Genomic DNA, 16337 nt, shown 5'->3' on the forward strand with positions numbered 1-16337 from the left:
TTTAGTACACACAACGCAAGTGCCCCACAGCCTGTTCTTCCATCACGTGTGCTCTGGGGCTGACGCCACAGCAGTGTCCTCTAGGTGAAGAGCCCGTGGGCATCTGTGAGGGGCCGCGCCATGCTCTGGAATGCCCACTGCAGGATCCCGTCCCAGGTGCCCTGTAGGATAATCCAGGGGTCTTACTCTACTCTCTCTTTCCCTCCCACTCCCTGCACCCTCTCGTGGTCCCCGGGCTGTCCCTCCCTCGCCCAGAGCCCGATGTCACCCTGGTAGTCACTCCAGAGATGTGGTTTCCTGTGGACGGACCCGCTGTTTGTGTCCCCCCGCGTGCCGTACCTCACCCAGGAGCGTGTCAAGCTCGTCCCTGCTCAGCACGGGGTCACTGCCGAGGGAGCCGTCCTCCGCCTGCGGGAGCAGAGGTGTCCTGCCAGCTGTCCTGCCTGCTCTTTGCTCTCACCCCTTTGGTCTGGCTGGTGACCAGCTTCAGTCTCTCACCTGGTGCAGCTTCAGCTCGCGTTGCCTGGCCCTTTCAGCTACAGTCAGCCCGTCTCTCGCCCAGCCGGAACCACCACTCTGTAGCCTCATGGCTCCCTCTGTACCCACCACCACCGCGTCTCCCAGCCCCTTTCCCTCCCCTGGCGCCGGACGTTGGTTGTACTGACCTTTGCAGCCTGCAGCGAGTGGTCGCCAGTGGCTGCGGTAGTCTCCCGGCTGCCTGCGTCCAAGGTGCCAGCGCAGGATGTGCAGAGCAGCAGCCCCCTAAAACCGTTGTGGGTGACACGGGCCATCAGTGCAGACCCTCTCCACGGGGGGATTTAAGGCCACGATGTAGGGGAATGGCGGGAGCCTCACCCGGAGTCCCTGCTGGGTGCGAGGCAGTGTCGGGGTGTGGGGATGCAGGTGAAGCAGTGGCTGCAAACTCTCCCATCACCTCCGCCTCGCCGGGTGCCACATGCCTCCTCCCCTGGGATGTCGGAGGGTTGCTCTGCAGCCACGTCCGCCTCCCGCAGCCGGCCCGGCTCGGTCGCGCTCACCACACAAGAGCCGCACCTCCATGTCCCGCTGCACAGCCGGAGCAGTGTGGTGAGGAACAGCCAGGGGGCACTGGGGTCCCCATGGCACCCCAGGACTCACCTGGGGACGCGGGGCAGCGGGGGCACCAGGCAGGCCAGGTGGAAGGCCCTGGGGCAGCCGTCGCAGCAGATGAGTTCACCACCGTCACCGCACGCCGCACACTCGTCCTCGTTCTCCTGCCCCGGGGGAGTGGGCAGGGGGTCACCGTCACCACCTCCCTGGGGGACACGGGAGTGGACAGCTTGCAGCCCTGGCTGTGGCAGGGGACCCCATCGCCCACCGCCCTCTTGCCCTCCAGCCCCACATCACCCCCACCAAACACACCCACCCCCTCCAGGGCAGGGAGTGCCTGTTCCCGGGGAGTCACAGCCTGGCGACACCTGGCAGCTGAGCCCCGGGTTGTCTGTGCTCGCCCCGCGGCAGGGACGTGCTGGGGACACCCTGATGGCCCTTGGCTCCCCAGGTGCCTCTGGGGTGCAGCCGGTGCCATGCCAGGGCCTCACCTGGTTGGGTGCGGGGTCCTGGCTGTGCACGGTGGGTGTTGGCAGCCGCCCCTGGGGCTGCGCCCGGGGCTCCCCGCTCTGCGGGCAAGACCAGAGGAGGTTTGGGGGAGCTGCTGGGACAGCCCGGTGTGGGGGGACGCAGGCCACGGCCGTGCTGCCAGGCAGGGACATCGCCTCGTCCCAGCCTTGTGCAGCTGCAAAAGGAGGGTGAAAGCAGGTGGGGGGGGCGTCCGTACACTTTGGGATGCCTTGGGCCGGGCGGGGGGCTTCAGGCTGCGGCTCCTGCTCCTGGCCACCGGCTCCTCGCAAGCGGCTGGGGCGTATGGCTCAGCCCCGGCTTTGCTGCCCATCTTGGAGCTGCCTGCAAGAGAGGCCGAGAGCGGCTCTGGTGGGGCCCGCTCCCTGCCACCCCCCTGCCTGGGGTCGGCTTCTGAATTTGGGGGCAAAATTGCATAGGAGGCCGGCTGGGCTGGGCTGCACCTACCCGGCTCCAGGACGTGTTTGATGAGGATGCCCTCAACGGCCTCGCGGGTGACGGGCACCTCGCTGCCCGCCACAGCCACCGCTCTCTGCACGGAGGCGGCCACGGCCTGGAGGGCTGCGGGAGGGGGGCGGCTCAGCGGGGCAGGCAGCCTCCCTGCCCTCAGCTGCAGTCAGGGTGCGCAGGCAGAGGCTGTCCCAGGGGGGTTCGGCACTCACCGCCGGCACGAGGGGCGCGTGCAGCATCCGCACCCTCCGGCTTCTTCATGGTCCTCGCCTTCGCCAGGGGCCCTGCGGGGTTGTGAGGGTGAGCGTCACAGGGGGCACAGCACCCCGCTGCACCTCAGGGACCCCCCCAGCGCCCCACCCCATCTCAATCCCACTCCAGGTCTCCGTACCAGGGCTGGCGGTGTGCCGTGGGGAGGGCTGCATCACCCGGCCCCCATCCCGCTCCTCGGGGGCTTTCCTCTTGCCTTGGGGTCTGTGTGGGGCCGGCACCGTGGGGCTCAGGGAGAGACGCCTGCCGCGGCGCTGCCGCCCCAGCTCCACCTCTGCACAGGGGACAGGGAGAGGGACAGGCACAGCTGGCCCCGGGTGTCACCCTGCCTGCCAGCAGCCCCGGGGGTGCCGGTCTCCCCGATCCGTCCCCCTCATACCCCTGGGGAAGGTGCCGCGGAGGGGCCGGAGCCGGGTGTACCGCTCCAGGTTGTAGTCCTTGAAGAGGACGGCCCAGAAGTCGCGGACGGCGGCAGCGTCACGGCCCAGCAGCCAGGTGAGGAGCGCATGGAAAGCGCGGTGGGAGCCCTCCCGCTCCGTCCGGCTCAGCGTCTCCTGCCGGTGCCACCACGGCCCGTCGGCAAGTGCCCCGGTGCCACCAGCCGGCCCAGTTCTTGTGGCACAGACATCCTCTCCCGCCCCGCGGCCTCACCTTGAAGATGTGCTCGGGGACGATGTCATGGTCGGCCAGGCCGTGCAGCAGCGGGAAGACGTCGTCCACCGCCATGGCGATCTCGGTGCGGTGCAGCTTCAGCAGGTGCCGCAGGTCCCCCTCACTCCCCGGTCCCGCCATGCTGCGGGAACAGCAGCCCACCCCAACGCTCCCTTTTAATAACCCCCGGTCACCGGCAGCGGGAACCGCATCGGGATCCTGCGGCCACACTCATTTCTGTAGGAGGCCACGTAACCTGAGATCACCCCTCCGCCACCGGCCATCCCTGCGGCACGGCTGGGCTTGCCCCCACAGAACCTCTCAGCCCAGGGCACCGACAGCCAGCGTGACGTTGCCCAACCCCGCGGCAACCACCCCGGGGATGGGGTCAGCCGGGGCGCTGGCGCAGGGGCCCCCGCCTCTCGTGTCCCCGCAGTCAGCCAGGCGTTGCTCCAAAATTTCCGGACTTTCCACAGCACCTGATTCTGTCATCCAGAAACTCGGCTGCGGGAGCACGTGGGAAGTAACATCTCGACAGCTGGGGAAAATGGGAATACTCGCCCTGGCTACCTGCAAACCACTTTCCGTGGGCCGGCAGGAAAGCACTGACACCAAAGAAACGCTACAGACGCGCGTTTAGGTACCGTTAGGGATGCTGAACCAGTGAACAGCCCGCTGCACGCTGCACTGCTGCGCGCCAGCCTGCACAGTGACAGTAGCCCTGCGAGTGAGCCTGGGGATTACCTGGGCCGGCGCTGCCCGCAGCTCCGTCATCACCCGTTCTGGGAACTGGCCAATGAAGTGATTTTCCAATAAAGTGGAAATACGCAGCTGTAAAAAACTTGGAGCCGGGGGAAACTGGTTCCTTGGGAGCATCTGGCATGTAAAAGTCTGGAAGTCTGGCTGCTCCGTACCAGGCGTCCAGGAAAGAGAATGGTCCGAAGCTCCCATCCCTCTTCCCCTGGATTAGTTTCCTGCCTCTCTCCCTGCTGCCCGGAAGGCTCAGCCCGGGTTGCCATGGCTGCATACAGCCGTCCTGCGCCTGCCGCACACCAGAACTCAGCCTGAGTCGGGGGGAAGGGGTGCAAGAGGGGATGCTCCACTGCACAGAGCAAGGTGATCTTGGCAGGGACAGTTAATCCCAAAGACTGGAGCGGTGTCCGCTGGCTCCAAAGCCGTGTCAGGAGGAGGCAGCTGCTGCCAGAAACTCGGGAAGAATAACAAGACAACGCCCTCCACGAGAGCAGGAAATACCCTCATGCATTTCTGGTGAATACATCCCTGTGTGTACCCATGGAAACGACCGCCCCAGAGCTCCTTTCAGGATTTGGGGTGACTGTTCCTGTGAAGGCGCCAGGAGCCATGACGTGGGGGTTGGGCAGGTGCCGTGCCAGGTTGCTGTGCCCCATGGCAGGGTTTTGGTGTCCAGCGCTGCCACGGTGCGGACTGGGGATTGCTTCAGCACTGGCTGCCTGATGCGCCCGCACAGGGCACAAAACACGGGTGTCAGGCGAAACAGGAGCTCCACCTCCCCTCCTGGAGATCCCCCGCAGCCCTGCCATGGGTGCTGAGCCCAAGCACGCTCATGACACGGTTTCACAGATCTGCTCCACCCTTCCTGAGAAAACCACTTTCCCCACTGTCCCACCTGCAGAGCCACTATTTGTCACCGTCACCCTGCATTAAGCTGTCCGGCACCTCCAGGACAAGGCTGCAGTGCGTGCCCTCCCCGTGCTCACCCACCCGCAGTTACGGGAGCTCCTTCGTGGGCAGGTGCTGCTCAACGTAGCCGCGAGCCGTGTGCCCGCAGCGCTGGGCTCAGACTTGTTTTAAATTCCAACCTTCTGACTGTTTCTGTGCTCCGAGTCACAGACACGTTGTTTTCCACATCCAGCCCACCCAGTAGCCCAATAATTTGCATTTTGGGTTGTTTTTTTTCCTGTTACTTCCCCTTTCTGAGATGCTACGCAACGGGCAGAGCAGCAGCTGCCAGCCGCCGTGTGAAGCAGTATGCACGTCTAAATTACCAACTCGGCGTCCATCAGTAGCACCTGTAGCCCCTGGGATGCACCTTGATTTCCTCCTCCCACAAAAAGCTGTTGAGGCAAACGCACCCTTTCTAGCATTTCTCTCTTACCCATTCCCCTCCCACACTGGGGTCCCGTGGTGTGAACCATCACCCTGCGTGTCTCCCGGACACCGCCTGCCCCGCGATCATCTCACACAGTGCGTCCCTGAACCACAGCCAGCGGAGAACAGGCAGCAGCGGGGAACGCACCTGTGGGATCACCCCAGGAAGGCAGGGTGCCCCTCATCTCCGGTATCGATCTCCCCGTGCCTGAAGCACACCGAGAGCCCAAGTGAAACGCCGCCACGGTGCACAGAGGTTTCATCCCTGCCCTCTTACCTTCAGCAGCTCCAGCTCCAGTGTTTTTGGTAAAAAAAATGGCTCCCAGTGGGGCCCCGATCCCAGGCTCCCATTTCTAGCAGCTTCCCTACGGCTGCTCCATGCAGTCCGGATGAGAGCAGGTCCGCCTGCGCGCTTCGTGGCTGCTCCTGCAAGAGCCCGGGAGGGAGAGCTGGAGTAGAGAAGATTTATTTTAGCTTCGGTTTCCTCTTTCCTCCCCCTTTAGAAAGAAGAAACAAAAGCCCAGAGGTACGTTATATTAATTTATTTGGGACACACCAAAAAAGGAAAGTCAACAACTGTTAACGTACAAAAGTACAGAATCCTGGGACAAGATTTACTGTCCTGATTAAAAAGGCACCATGGTCCCAAAGAAGAGTATCAGAATACATCATTTAGAAATTCTCGCCCTGTTGCAGCAGAAACAGAGCCAGGCTTCGGCTCTATCCACAGTCAAACCCAGTTAAAAAAACAACTATTATTTAAATGCGATAAACAATGCTCAGCCTGTACAAGATGTCATGAAAAGAACCACAGCCTAGATGATGGTTGGACTTTTTTTTTTTTTGCATATTTTTTTTTATTTTTTGAAACAGCAAAGGTGACAAACCACTAAGTGTCTAACTGAGGAAGACGGCAGGCTTCTACGTCTTCAGCTTGGCTTTCAGCAAGACCCGCCAGTTAAACTGAAACTAGCAGGCTGAGCGCGGGGCTTATGAATGAAATGTAATTCCCTGTGGTATACAGGAAGTCAGATTCGACAGCCTTCAGTTCCCTGAATCCCTGAAAATCATAAAGCACTGTACAGCTGCGTTCCATATTGAGCCAATCCTGGTGGATTTGCTTTACACACGAGCATTTACATGGTCAGCTATATTTGTCATACAAAGGGGGTTTTACAGCAGTTATTAAAAAAATTCTACTTTGGCGAGGTCTGAGCTTGGCTATATTCCCTGCTGAAACAGAGCTGCTGGTGTAAAAGCCCAGTGAGAGGCTCGAGTCCAGCACCTCAAGGCTGGAAGGCAAATAGTTTAAACGTGACATAATTTGCACGGGGAAGTCAGTGAAGCACGTCAGAGAGGAGAGAGAGGGCTGCAAACTCTCAAGCAGCGGAGGCCGAAGGGTGTTGCGGAATGTGGGTGCGTGCTATTAAACCTGCAACGATGCTACCAGTGATGCGGAATACATGGAGTTCGCTAAATATTTTGGAGCAACTTACCAGAAGAACTTCTCAGCGACACAGAAAAAGGATCCCGGCAATTACTAACGAGCAAGGTCACTGGGGAGCCGATGCATCGCTCAGAGCCGGACGGATCTGTCCGCAGACGGAGGGACGGAGCGGAGGGACACCGGAGCCTGCCCGAGCGGCAAGGCCGGGGCCGCCGCCGCCTCTTGTGCTCGCTAGCTCTGCCGTGTCCCGCTCGGACCAGCAGCTAATTTGCGTTTCATTCCTCCTTTGGCATAGGACTTCAAAGCAGTCCAAGAACTGATTCATCAAAAGTAAAGGAACTGTCAAAATTATTTGTACATGCATTTATTGTTAAAGGGAGCAAAAGCCAAAGAATGAAACAGCACGAGTTAATGTCAGTAAAATGGTGTGCAGGACGGAGAGGAAAGAAACGGGGAAAAGCTGAGATACTGGAGTGGGGAAACCAACGTTCACACTGAAAGGTAAATTTGAAAACCAGGCAAGTTTGCGCTCTTTCTACCAGGTAACTTCTGTGGACAAATAGAGACTTGGGGTTTTTAATTTTCAGTGTAGTCTGGCAAAGTTTGGGAATCTCACCAGAGAGATCTCCACCACTGGGTTTCACTGAAAGTTCAAGTCTCTCATCTTTAAAAACCAGTAAAGCAACTCTCAACTAAAAACGACCGATACCCTTGTACTGCGGGTATCTAAAATCACAGACACGGCACTGCTCAGGATGTACGTGGGCGAGAGGGTTACGCTTTGTTCAAACAAATGCTGGGTGGAAAACGAGGATTTCCACCCTGCTGGTCTGCACAGACCTTGGGGGTGGGAAAGCAAGCCCAGCTTCAGGTGCTTTTTGCTGTAAATACCACAGCTACCCACACCTGGGAGGGCTTTTTCTTCCCTATATCCTAAGAAAGCAGGATAACAGTTTATAAAATTCTTCCCATTTTAAAACCAAATAACGCAATTTGCATCCTTCCCCCTATCTTATCCCCCCACCCCCGAAGATAAAACGTTACCACTTCATTTAGGATTCACACCTCAGATCCTAGGTGAGGGACTTCATCTTAAAACTCATCCAATTATGGGAAGGTTTATCCTGATCAAGAAAATGTTATTAAAATAGAATCTAGAATAAAACATTCGGAATCAACAATGCTTTTACAGCCAAAGCACTCAAATGTTTCCTGATCTCTCTCTCCCCCTCTTCGAGCAAGAGAGCAATCCCTTCACAAAACCGCAGGGTGCCTCTCCAGGACTGGGCTGAAAGCCAGCTTCCTTCCTCGCAGAAATGCCAAATTCTGCTGAAAGGGGCCGAGCACCTCTCACTCCCACCAAAACCAGCAGGAGACAGGGCGTTTCAGCACACGGATTTTCTATGAGCAACAAGTCCAAGTTATTTCCCTGCAGTAAATTCGAGTCCTGTTTCGTACTGTTAGGCCACCACTGGCTCAGAAATGGTGAGAGACTTCAAAAAACCCACTGATGTAGACAGGAACCTTGGAAGAGCAGGCTCATACGCTACGTAACCTTAGATCACCCGCTACGTTTGAGCCTTTGCGTCATTAGCCGCTGACTACTTATCCTTCCAAATTCACGTGTTTCAGTCCTTGCCGCTGTCGTCGTCATCCCCGCGCTCTTCCCCAGAGGCAGGATGTTCCTGAGCTCTGGCTTGGGGATCTGCAACAATCACTTCCAATTGACGGTGGGATTTCAAACTTGCCTGACGTGTGCATTGCCACCTCGTCCTCCAGCAGTTCTGCCTGCCGACGGCGGCACGCACTAGCAGTTCTTGACCTTCTCCACAGTCTCGTAGAAGCCGGGCCTCACTCTCCTGATGCTCATCCGTATATGCTGGCATTCCAGGGGCATGGTGGCGCCGGCAGGAGTTGCGGTGCACCGGCGCTTCCTTCTGCCCCGCAGTGAAAAAGCCGGAGGCCCGCCGTTCTCCTCCTCCGTGGGGTAGGATTCATCCACGCTCGTGCCTTCGTCTGATTGCTCGTCACTTTTGTATTTCATTTCCTTCGCTTTGTTTCCTTCCTTCTCCTCCTTGGCGAGTTTTCTGAAGTGCTCCAGGCATTGTATCTTTTGTCTTCGTTCCATCATCTTCAGTTCTGGCTTGTCTGTGAAATCTTCATAGTACATTTTTCTTTCGCTTCTTTGATCCTCAAGAAATTTCCACTCGATGCTAGTCATTTTTATTCCACTGTATTCCTCCAGTTTATTTCTCGTCTGTGCGTCTGTACAAAATACATCAAAGAGCTTCTCTGAACTCTCGTTGAATTTGTCTGCTCGCTCAGTAAAAGCCTGGTTCTGTCTCTGCTTTCTGGTCTGATACAATCTGGTAAACTCCTCGTACATTTTGAGGATAAGTTTCTTTATATTTTGTGTCGCGATGGTGTGCAAGTTGCAAACCAACCAGTGCTCTTGCAGGTGCTCAGCGAGCAACTGGGCCGCATCCTCTTTGGAGCGCTGGGCCTGGCCAGCTCTTTTGGGCTGCAATAAGTACAGCATGTTCTGAACCACATCCTTCTTGGTCGGCAGGACGCCCTGGGTGAAACCCGAAGACTCTACGTATTCAACAGTCCCCAGAGTCTTCCGTGCTCTCACCTCGGTATCCAGTGATTCCATCACTGCTCGTTTATCTTGTAGTTATGACATAATCTGAAAGATGGGAGGGGGGGGGGGGAAGGAGTATGTCAAATGCAGGGCTTTTTTCCCCGTAGTAGAAATAAACAGAGGAGAAAACGTGCTCAGACCAATGAGATCTGGGATTTTCTGGTTACTCTGTTGCTGTTGGACGGCGGCTGTTAGCCCAGCCCATTTAAACATCTGCACGTCGAGACTATCTCGCTCCTCCGTGCTGTTCTTAAAGCCCAATACGGTGTGTTTGTTTATGTTAATTAGTTTTTCATTGGGTTTTGGACCTCATGTTGTAAATTACAGTAAACCAAGGCCGCCTAGGGCACCGCCGGCACGCGAGGACAGCGCCTGCCTCGACAGCCGCCGCCCTGCACCGCTGCACGGCTTCTCCTGCCCCGGCACCGGGCTGCCTAAAGCAGGCGGGCTCCTTCCCCCCCGCGGCCCCTCTCGCCTTGCCCTCTCCCCGGGAGCCACCCGCCCTCCCTGCCCCCAGCACCGCGGGCCTCGGCTGAGGATTACTCATGGCAGCCCGCCGCGGCCCGGCCTAGGCCCGGCCTGCCCTGCAGCGTGACTGGCACTTTTCCCGGCCGGGGAGCCGGGCCGGGCGGCACCGCGGGCCGCAGCTTCTGCAGCCGCGGCTCGGCCCCTCCGCCCGCCGCCGCCCCGGCCGGGGGAGCCCGGGGAACCACGAGGCCCGGGCCCGCCGAGAACACAGGGCCCGCCGCGGGGCCCGGGCAGGCCCGCGGGCCTCCCGCCGCCCCGGCTCCCCCTCGGCCGGCGGCTCCCGGAGGCGGGGGCGCGCCCGGGGGGCTGCGGGGTCGCCTCCGGGGCAGCGGGGCCGGGGTCGACCCTTGCCCAGCCACGCGCCGGGGCCCCCCGCAACGCTGAGTCACGGTGCGGTGCCGGGAGGGCCCCGGGCGTCGCCTGCCCGCCCGCCCCCGCCTGAGGCCTCCTGCGGGCCGCGGACGCCGGGCGGGGGTCGGCGGCGCCTGGCGCGCCCTGCCCCCGGCCCGGCCCCTCCCCTCCCCGGGGCTCACCGCCATCTTGGAGGGGGGTCTGCGGAGCCTGCGCAGGAAGGAGCGGGGGGAACAGGCCGAGGTTGCCGCCGCCATCTTGGAGAGGGGCAGCGCCGCGGCGGCTCCCCCCCCCCCCCCCGCCCTCTCCCGGAAGGGCCGCCCCCGCCGCGCGCGTCTCCGCGGGGCGCGCCGGAAGTGCGCCCCGCCTCGCGCCTGCCCCTTCCGCCCGCTGCGGCGGCCCCGGCTGCGGGATTGGTTGCGCGGGGAGGAGCGAGCGGTGCCGCGGCCCCGACACCCCCACCTTCCCCAGCGCCCCCTGGCGGGAGGGAGGAGGGGTCTTGCGCTGCCTCGGGGCGGAGCCGATTGGCCCCGCCGCGGGCACCAGCTACTGGAGGCCAATGGGAGCTCCGAGGGCTCGGGGTCCTCCGGCCAATGAGCGGGCGCAGTGCGGGGCGTGAGGATGGCGGGAGCTGATTGGCCGCTGCTCCAGCGGCGGGGAGCGGATTGGCGGGCGGGCGTCATGAAGGCAGGGAAGGGAGGAAGGAAGGAAGGAGGTGATTGGCGGGGCTGTTAGTGAGGGACAGGGAACAGGGAGTTGATTGGTGAGCGGGATGGGGGGGAAGGACGGGAAGAGCCGATTGGTGGGCGCAGAGGCGGTGGGGCAGGCGGGAGGAAGCTGATTGGTGGCGGCGGGGCGGCCGCGGGTCGCTCGCAGGTCCGTGCCCCGCGGTGCCAGGGCGGCGGCAGCCGGGCGGCGGCGGTGACGGCAGCGATGGGCGCTGGGACGGACCCGGCGGAGGCGCGCTGCGACGCGGCGGAGGGGTGAGGCCCCGCCCTGCCGCACGCCCGCCCCTTGCTGCCCCCCGGCGCCCCTCACCGCCCCTGCCCCGCAGGAGGCTCTACCTGGACCACAACGCCACCACCCCGCTGGCCCCCGAGGTGGCCCAGGCCGTGCGGGACGCCATGCACCGGGCCTGGGGCAACCCCAGCAGCTCCCACCCCGCAGGTAGGCGCCGCCACGTCGGCTCCCCGCTGCGGCCGGGCCGAACCCGCGGGCGCGGGAGCCCACGGCGGAGCTGCCGGGTCTCGTCCCGCAGGCAGGAGGGCGAAGGAGCTCATCGGCAGCGCCCGGGAGAGCCTGGCCAGGATGGTGGGAGCCCGGCCGGAGGACGTTGTGTTCACCTCGGGAGGCACGGAGGTGCGAGCAGGCAGTCTGTGCAGGGCAGTGACCCCCCTGCCCGCCACCTCCTCTCAAGCAAGCAGCGATGAGGAGGGTGGGTACGAAGGGCACCCCGCTCCCTCCGGGCCTTCATTTTCCCCTCTGCTTTCCTCTCCCCAGGCCAACAACATGGTGATCCACACCGCCTGCAGGCACTTCCGTGACAGCCAGGCCGGGCTGGGGGACAGCCGGGGGACGCCGCACATCGTGACGTCGAGCGTGGAGCACGACTCCGTCCGCCTGCCGCTGGAGCAGCTGGTGAAGGAGAGCCTGGCGGGTGAGCAGCAGAGGGACTGCAGGGGTCCGGTTGGGGACATCCGGCTGCAGACTGGGGCTTAAGAGGGGGGCTTTTCTCCAGTGGTGTTTTTGCAGAGGAGGATGGGGACCTGCTTGGTCTGTGATGTTTCCTTTCCCCCCGAAAAGTGCACTGGCTCCCCACATGGTGCCCCCATTCCCTCAAGCTGGCTGTGTTACTCCACTGGCATCCAACGCTTGTGCCCCAAGAGCCACTGTGCTCTCTGCCTGTGCACCAGCTGCCTGCACAGCTCTCCTGTCTGCTCCGTGGGGTGCGGGCAGCCCTGGGCGCTGTCAGGCTTCCCGGCGAATCTCGGGGCTTGTTTCTTGGCTTTCAGAAGCTACTTTCGTGCCTGTGTCCCCACAAAGCGGGCAGGCTGAGGTGGACGACGTCCTCGCCGCCATCCGGCCGACCACCTGCCTGGTTTCCATCATGCTGGCCAATAACGAGACTGGGGTCGTCATGGTGAGTCTGCGGGCAGCAAGTGGGATGAGGTGGGGACGTCCTCACAAAAAGGTGCTTGATAAGGGGGAGCAGACAGTCCCTGGGACACAGATCCTCTTCCCTCCCACCAGCCTGTTGCAGAGTTGAGCCAGCGCATCCACGCCCTCAATCAGCGGAGAGCGGCGGATGGGCTGCCCAGGATCCTGGTGCACACGGATGCAGCGCAGATGATTGGCAAGGGGCGCGTGGATGTGCAGGAGCTGGGGGTGGACTACCTCACCATCGTGGGACACAAGGTATGGCCCTGTTCACGTGGCCCAGCCGCTGTTCACCCTCTAAGACGTCTCTGTGGTGGTGCCAGGGAGACTTTGGGAGCTCCCCACAGCTTGATACCTCATCAGTGGCCAAAGTTTTCTGGCTGGATGATGCTCTGAAGACAGTCTTCAGCTGGGTGACAAGGGTCCTGAGTCAGAGGGAGTAGGAGGAGGCTGAGGGCAGGGGACAGCTCTGGAGCAGCCTGTGGATGTGAGACGGGCAGGGGTCAGCACTGGAGGGCACTCACATGTGGACAGGAGTACAGGAAAGGGACACCTGACAGCGTCCCCAGGGTCACCACAGCTGTTTCTCCCTGCAGTTCTACGGCCCACGGATCGGTGCGCTGTACGTGCGTGGCCCCGGCACTACCACCCCACTGCACCCCATGCTCTTTGGGGGGGGACAGGAGAGGAGTTTCCGGCCAGGGTAAGGTGACTGGGCGGCGGCCTGGAGAGCTGGGCCTCGGGCTGGTGGCCAAACCACAGTCAGAGCTGAGCTGGCAGCTGTGTCACCTGCCAGCCCTGGGGCGCACAGCCCAGCGCAGGGAGATGGATCCGTGCACGGGAACTGCGGGAGCCTGGCGCGCAGGCTTTGCCATGGGAGGAACCACAGGGTGGGACTGCCCCCTTCCCAGCTACCTCAGAGAGGTGTCCAGGACCCCCTGCCAGTGCTGAGGGGTCCCATGCGGGGAATGCCTGTGCCCTGAGGTTGGTCCAGAGAAATAATTTCGTGCTCCCTCTTCCCTCCCAGCACCGAGAACACCCCAATGATCGCTGGCCTTGGCCAGGTGAGTTGGTGATGATCACAGGTGAGCGGTTCCCTGGGGTGCTGCCTGGCAGAGCCAGCACAGAGACAGCCACCTGCATTCCCTGGCCATTAGAAGTGACAAACTGGGGGGGTGGGAGGGTGGGCAAACTCCTGGGAAAGAGATGGGGCTTTCTGGTGGCAAAGGAGCTGCTTTGGAGCGCTTGCTGCAGGCTTTGGAGCGCTTGCTGCAGGCTTTGCAGCCCCGGCAGCGGGCGGTCACGCAGCTCACGTGGCGCAAGGCACTCAGAGACTGTTAGGGATGCAGGGGACCTGGCAATTGCAGAGGCTGTTCCCGGGCTGGGCTCACATGGCAGGGGACCACGCACGGAGGGAGGTGTCAGCGGGTCGCTGATGGAGCCTGCCTGGGTTTTCTCTCCTCAGGCTGCGGAGTTAGTGAGCAAGAACTGGGAGGCCTACGAGGCTCACATGCAGGATGTTCGGGATTACCTGGAGGCCAGGTTGGAGGTGAGCAGACCTGGTTCCTGTTTGTCTCTCCCTTCCTGGGGTCTAAGCCTGCAGAGCACAGGGCTTGGAGCCAGAGTGGGTACATTGCTCTGGCTCAGCCACCTGCTCACTAGGACAGAGCTGCTCGTGATCCCAGAGTAGTTCATAGCCCTCTGATTTCTGCAGGCCTCCTTTGGGAAGCAGAGGATCCACCTCAACAGCCACTTTACAGGCTCCAAGCGACTCTGCAACACCTCTAACTTCTCCATCCTGGGTCCAGGCCTTCAAGGTAGCTCTGCTCATACATCTCCATCCTGCCCTTAGCCCACCACTGCCCCGTGGTGGTGTCTGCAGAGCCAGGTACCTGCCCCACACAGCACGCTGCGGCTAGAGACTGGTGGGTGCTCGGCTGCGCCTTGGGCAGGGAGATGAAGCAGCAGCGGCCCTCACAGAGAGCGTGAGCGCTGGGAGACCTGTGCTTGTGTGTGCTGCAGGGCGAAGGGTGCTGTCTCGCTGTAAGATGCTTCTCGCCAGCGTTGGGGCTGCCTGCCACTCCGAGAAAGGGGATCGGTAAGGAGCTGGCTTTGCCAGGCCCGGGGCATCTTCCCGAAGGAGAGCGGGTGGGAAGAGGAAAACAATATGAGAGGAACCATGGGTGGCTGTGGGCAGTGTTGCCTGGAGCAAAGAGGGTGGAGGGCTTTCCAGAGGGGCTGAAGAGCTGTGAAGGAGGTTATTGCAGGAAGCACAGCTGGAATATTTGGCTGCTGCTGGGAAGGACTTTGTCCCTCTTGGCTCTGGTGATCCAGCTGAGCTTGGAAGTACTCTTCTGCACTTGGCACTGCAAGAAGAGTCTGGGTTATGTCCATGTGTGCTTAGCTCACTCGTGCAAGCCTAGTTTGGATCTCCAGTGGGCTCCTTTGGGGGGTGTGAAGACAGTGGGTGCTTCTGGGCTGGTCTAGGACAACACCCTGTAGACATGGAAGAGCTGCCAACCCATAGGCAAGGTTCTTCCTTGGAGGGGAAGAGCCAGATCCACCATAGGGCAACAAGCCCAGCAGGAGCAGGTGCCTTTGGAAAGCCAGCGGGGTGCTGCGCAGGAGACAGGTTTGCATGGAGTGCATCTGCAGATGTGCTCCCTCTTACAGCTCGGCAAAGCTTTCTGGTGATGCAGGTGCTTCCTTGGCCTCCAAGGTAAACCTGCTCACCCCCATGCCTGTGTTTCAGGCCCTCCTCGATTCTGCTCAGCTGTGGGATCCCCTATGATGTGGCGCAGAATGCCTTGCGGCTGAGTGTGGGGCGAGACACCACCCGGGCAGATGTGGACCTGGTTGTGCAGGACCTCATGCAGGCTGTGGCGCAGCTGGACCAGGATCAAGCCCTGTAGATGCTGGGAATCGCTCCCCAGCCATCACCCAGGTTCTTGGGATGGGATCGTGCCCTGCTTAGTCCCTGAGTGCTGGCTGCCTTTGTCAGTTTGGGCTCAGGTTTTGGCAGGATTAGTTTCACACCTGATCCCTAAGTCAAACTGACCCAGCCTGCAGTTTGTGATAGTTGATCAGATGTTGGGGAAGCAACGGCTGATAATGGCAGGAGGTGGAAGTGGGATCAGCCGTTTTGGCAGCAGTGTGTTCTTAGGTCTGCTTAGCTGTCTTAGCTCACAGGGGTCACAGCGGGGCTGGCATGGCTCTGCACCTCATGCGGCTGGAGCAGAGAAGCCAGTGCGCGTGCTGGAAGCAGCAGGGAACTGTGCTGAGGAGGGGGCTTTGCTGCTTTGGGGCTGGGGCAGCTCATCAAGAGCTTGTTCAGGACTTTGTTGTCCCTACTGCATGGTGCAGGCTTTTGGGATATCTTGCTGTTGGGCGCTCCTTGTCCCAGTTGGCTATGCGCATGCGTGTGTGTGGTGAGATGGAGTCTCAAAGCTCGGCTCCCTCCAGAGCGTAACAGGCGTGGAAGCCATAGGAGATGGAACCTTTTGTCCTGGTTGCTTTCCACAAGGAAGCTTTCCTGCTGTCTTAACACTCAGCAGAAGAAAGCCCATCTGCCCCAGAGGGAAACAAGGAGCTGACAGAAGCACAGCAAGATTCTGGGCTGGAAACTGTCCTGCCCCTGCCAGGGCCCTAAGCTGCCAAGGAGGTTTTTGGCTGCGAAGGTGCTAGGCATGGCTTTCCCAGCACTGTGTGGCGTTAACTGCTCCCCTTCCTCCTGTCCTTCCTACAGTGGGCAGAGCTCCTGTTGCCGGCTCCACGTGCTCTTAAAGGAAACAGAGTTGTTGGGGCAGCCCTAACCATGTGCCAGCACCCAAGGAAACGTGTCTTCCCTGCACGGCCCAGGCAGTTGCTCTCATCGTGGACACAGGAGGACACAAATGTCACACGGATCAGGAGCGTTGCCAGCTGATTGACACTGGAGAACCTTGTCTCCTTGGCTGTTCATAGGAATAAAAGCAATTGCTGCTGCTATGGCTTTTTCCTAAGTAAAAATGTGTTTTCCGTGGTGTTTTCCATGGGGGAAGCTGGACTAGGTGGGGTCATCTGAGCAATGTCTTTTCCCTGGTGTCCCAAAAC

The 16337-nt window shown here is 60.7% G+C and overlaps 3 protein-coding genes across 6 annotated transcripts in view; 1 reads left to right on the forward strand and 2 right to left on the reverse strand.

The window, feature by feature from the left end:
- The window catches only part of AIRE (autoimmune regulator), a 5781-nt gene extending 210 nt beyond the window's left edge, over nucleotides 1–5571 (reverse strand). Inside the window, exons 1-13 of one of the 4 annotated variants that reach the window (XM_086754777.1) lie at nucleotides 5396–5571; nucleotides 2989–3130; nucleotides 2717–2891; nucleotides 2459–2611; nucleotides 2280–2351; nucleotides 2065–2178; nucleotides 1817–1941; nucleotides 1581–1658; nucleotides 1138–1295; nucleotides 856–1065; nucleotides 666–762; nucleotides 340–408; nucleotides 1–161 (exon numbers count right to left, since the gene is read on the reverse strand). The exon at nucleotides 1–161 is cut by the window's left edge and continues 210 nt beyond it. In XM_086754777.1, the coding sequence (XP_086610903.1) occupies nucleotides 81–161; nucleotides 340–408; nucleotides 666–762; nucleotides 856–1065; nucleotides 1138–1295; nucleotides 1581–1658; nucleotides 1817–1941; nucleotides 2065–2178; nucleotides 2280–2351; nucleotides 2459–2611; nucleotides 2717–2891; nucleotides 2989–3129 (1473 nt within the window). In that variant the 5' untranslated portion in view covers nucleotide 3130; nucleotides 5396–5571 and the 3' untranslated portion in view covers nucleotides 1–80. Of the gene's footprint in view, nucleotides 162–339; nucleotides 409–665; nucleotides 763–855; nucleotides 1066–1137; nucleotides 1296–1580; nucleotides 1659–1816; nucleotides 1942–2064; nucleotides 2179–2279; nucleotides 2352–2458; nucleotides 2612–2716; nucleotides 2892–2988; nucleotides 3171–3732; nucleotides 3878–5395 lie in introns of those variants that run through there. The other 3 variants (XM_086754779.1, XM_086754780.1, XM_086754778.1) reach the window with 3 other exon arrangements.
- Nucleotides 5572–5645: 74 nt separating this feature from the next.
- LOC104476074 (uncharacterized) lies at nucleotides 5646–10406 on the reverse strand. The gene is made up of 2 exons (XM_086754823.1): nucleotides 10271–10406; nucleotides 5646–9254 (listed from the first exon to the last, which is right to left on the reverse strand). The coding sequence occupies exon 2, from the start codon at nucleotides 9219–9221 to the stop codon at nucleotides 8373–8375; it is 849 nt and encodes a 282-aa protein (XP_086610949.1). The 5' UTR covers nucleotides 9222–9254; nucleotides 10271–10406; the 3' UTR covers nucleotides 5646–8372.
- Nucleotides 10407–10936: 530 nt separating this feature from the next.
- On the forward strand, nucleotides 10937–16253 carry SCLY (selenocysteine lyase). Its single transcript, XM_086755058.1, has 13 exons — nucleotides 10937–11071; nucleotides 11143–11255; nucleotides 11347–11447; nucleotides 11589–11745; nucleotides 12101–12228; nucleotides 12339–12503; nucleotides 12842–12948; nucleotides 13273–13309; nucleotides 13711–13794; nucleotides 13960–14062; nucleotides 14268–14343; nucleotides 14998–15189; nucleotides 15991–16253. The coding sequence occupies exons 1-12, from the start codon at nucleotides 11022–11024 to the stop codon at nucleotides 15155–15157; spliced, it is 1281 nt and encodes a 426-aa protein (XP_086611184.1). The 5' UTR covers nucleotides 10937–11021; the 3' UTR covers nucleotides 15158–15189; nucleotides 15991–16253.
- The last annotated feature ends 84 nt before the right edge of the window (nucleotides 16254–16337 follow it).

The sequence above is a fragment of the Chlamydotis macqueenii genome, chromosome 9 (genome assembly GCF_036417535.1).
Source record: "Chlamydotis macqueenii isolate bChlMac1 chromosome 9, bChlMac1.mat, whole genome shotgun sequence".
In the NCBI taxonomy this organism is placed as follows: Eukaryota; Metazoa; Chordata; class Aves; order Otidiformes; family Otididae; genus Chlamydotis; species Chlamydotis macqueenii.

What these genes read in the sequence shown, in the direction of transcription:
- LOC104476074 (XM_086754823.1), bottom strand. Translation starts at nt 9,221, where the DNA reads ATGGAATCACTGGATACCGAGGTGAGAGCACGGAAGACTCTGGGGACT.
- SCLY (XM_086755058.1), top strand. Translation starts at nt 11,022, where the DNA reads ATGGGCGCTGGGACGGACCCGGCGGAGGCGCGCTGCGACGCGGCGGAG. An exon ending in TGATCGCTGGCCTTGGCCAG is followed by an intron (nt 13,310 to 13,710) that starts GTGAGTTGGTGA and finishes TTCTCTCCTCAG; the next exon opens with GCTGCGGAGTTAGTGAGCAA. An exon ending in CCTGGGTCCAGGCCTTCAAG is followed by an intron (nt 14,063 to 14,267) that starts GTAGCTCTGCTC and finishes TGTGTGCTGCAG; the next exon opens with GGCGAAGGGTGCTGTCTCGC.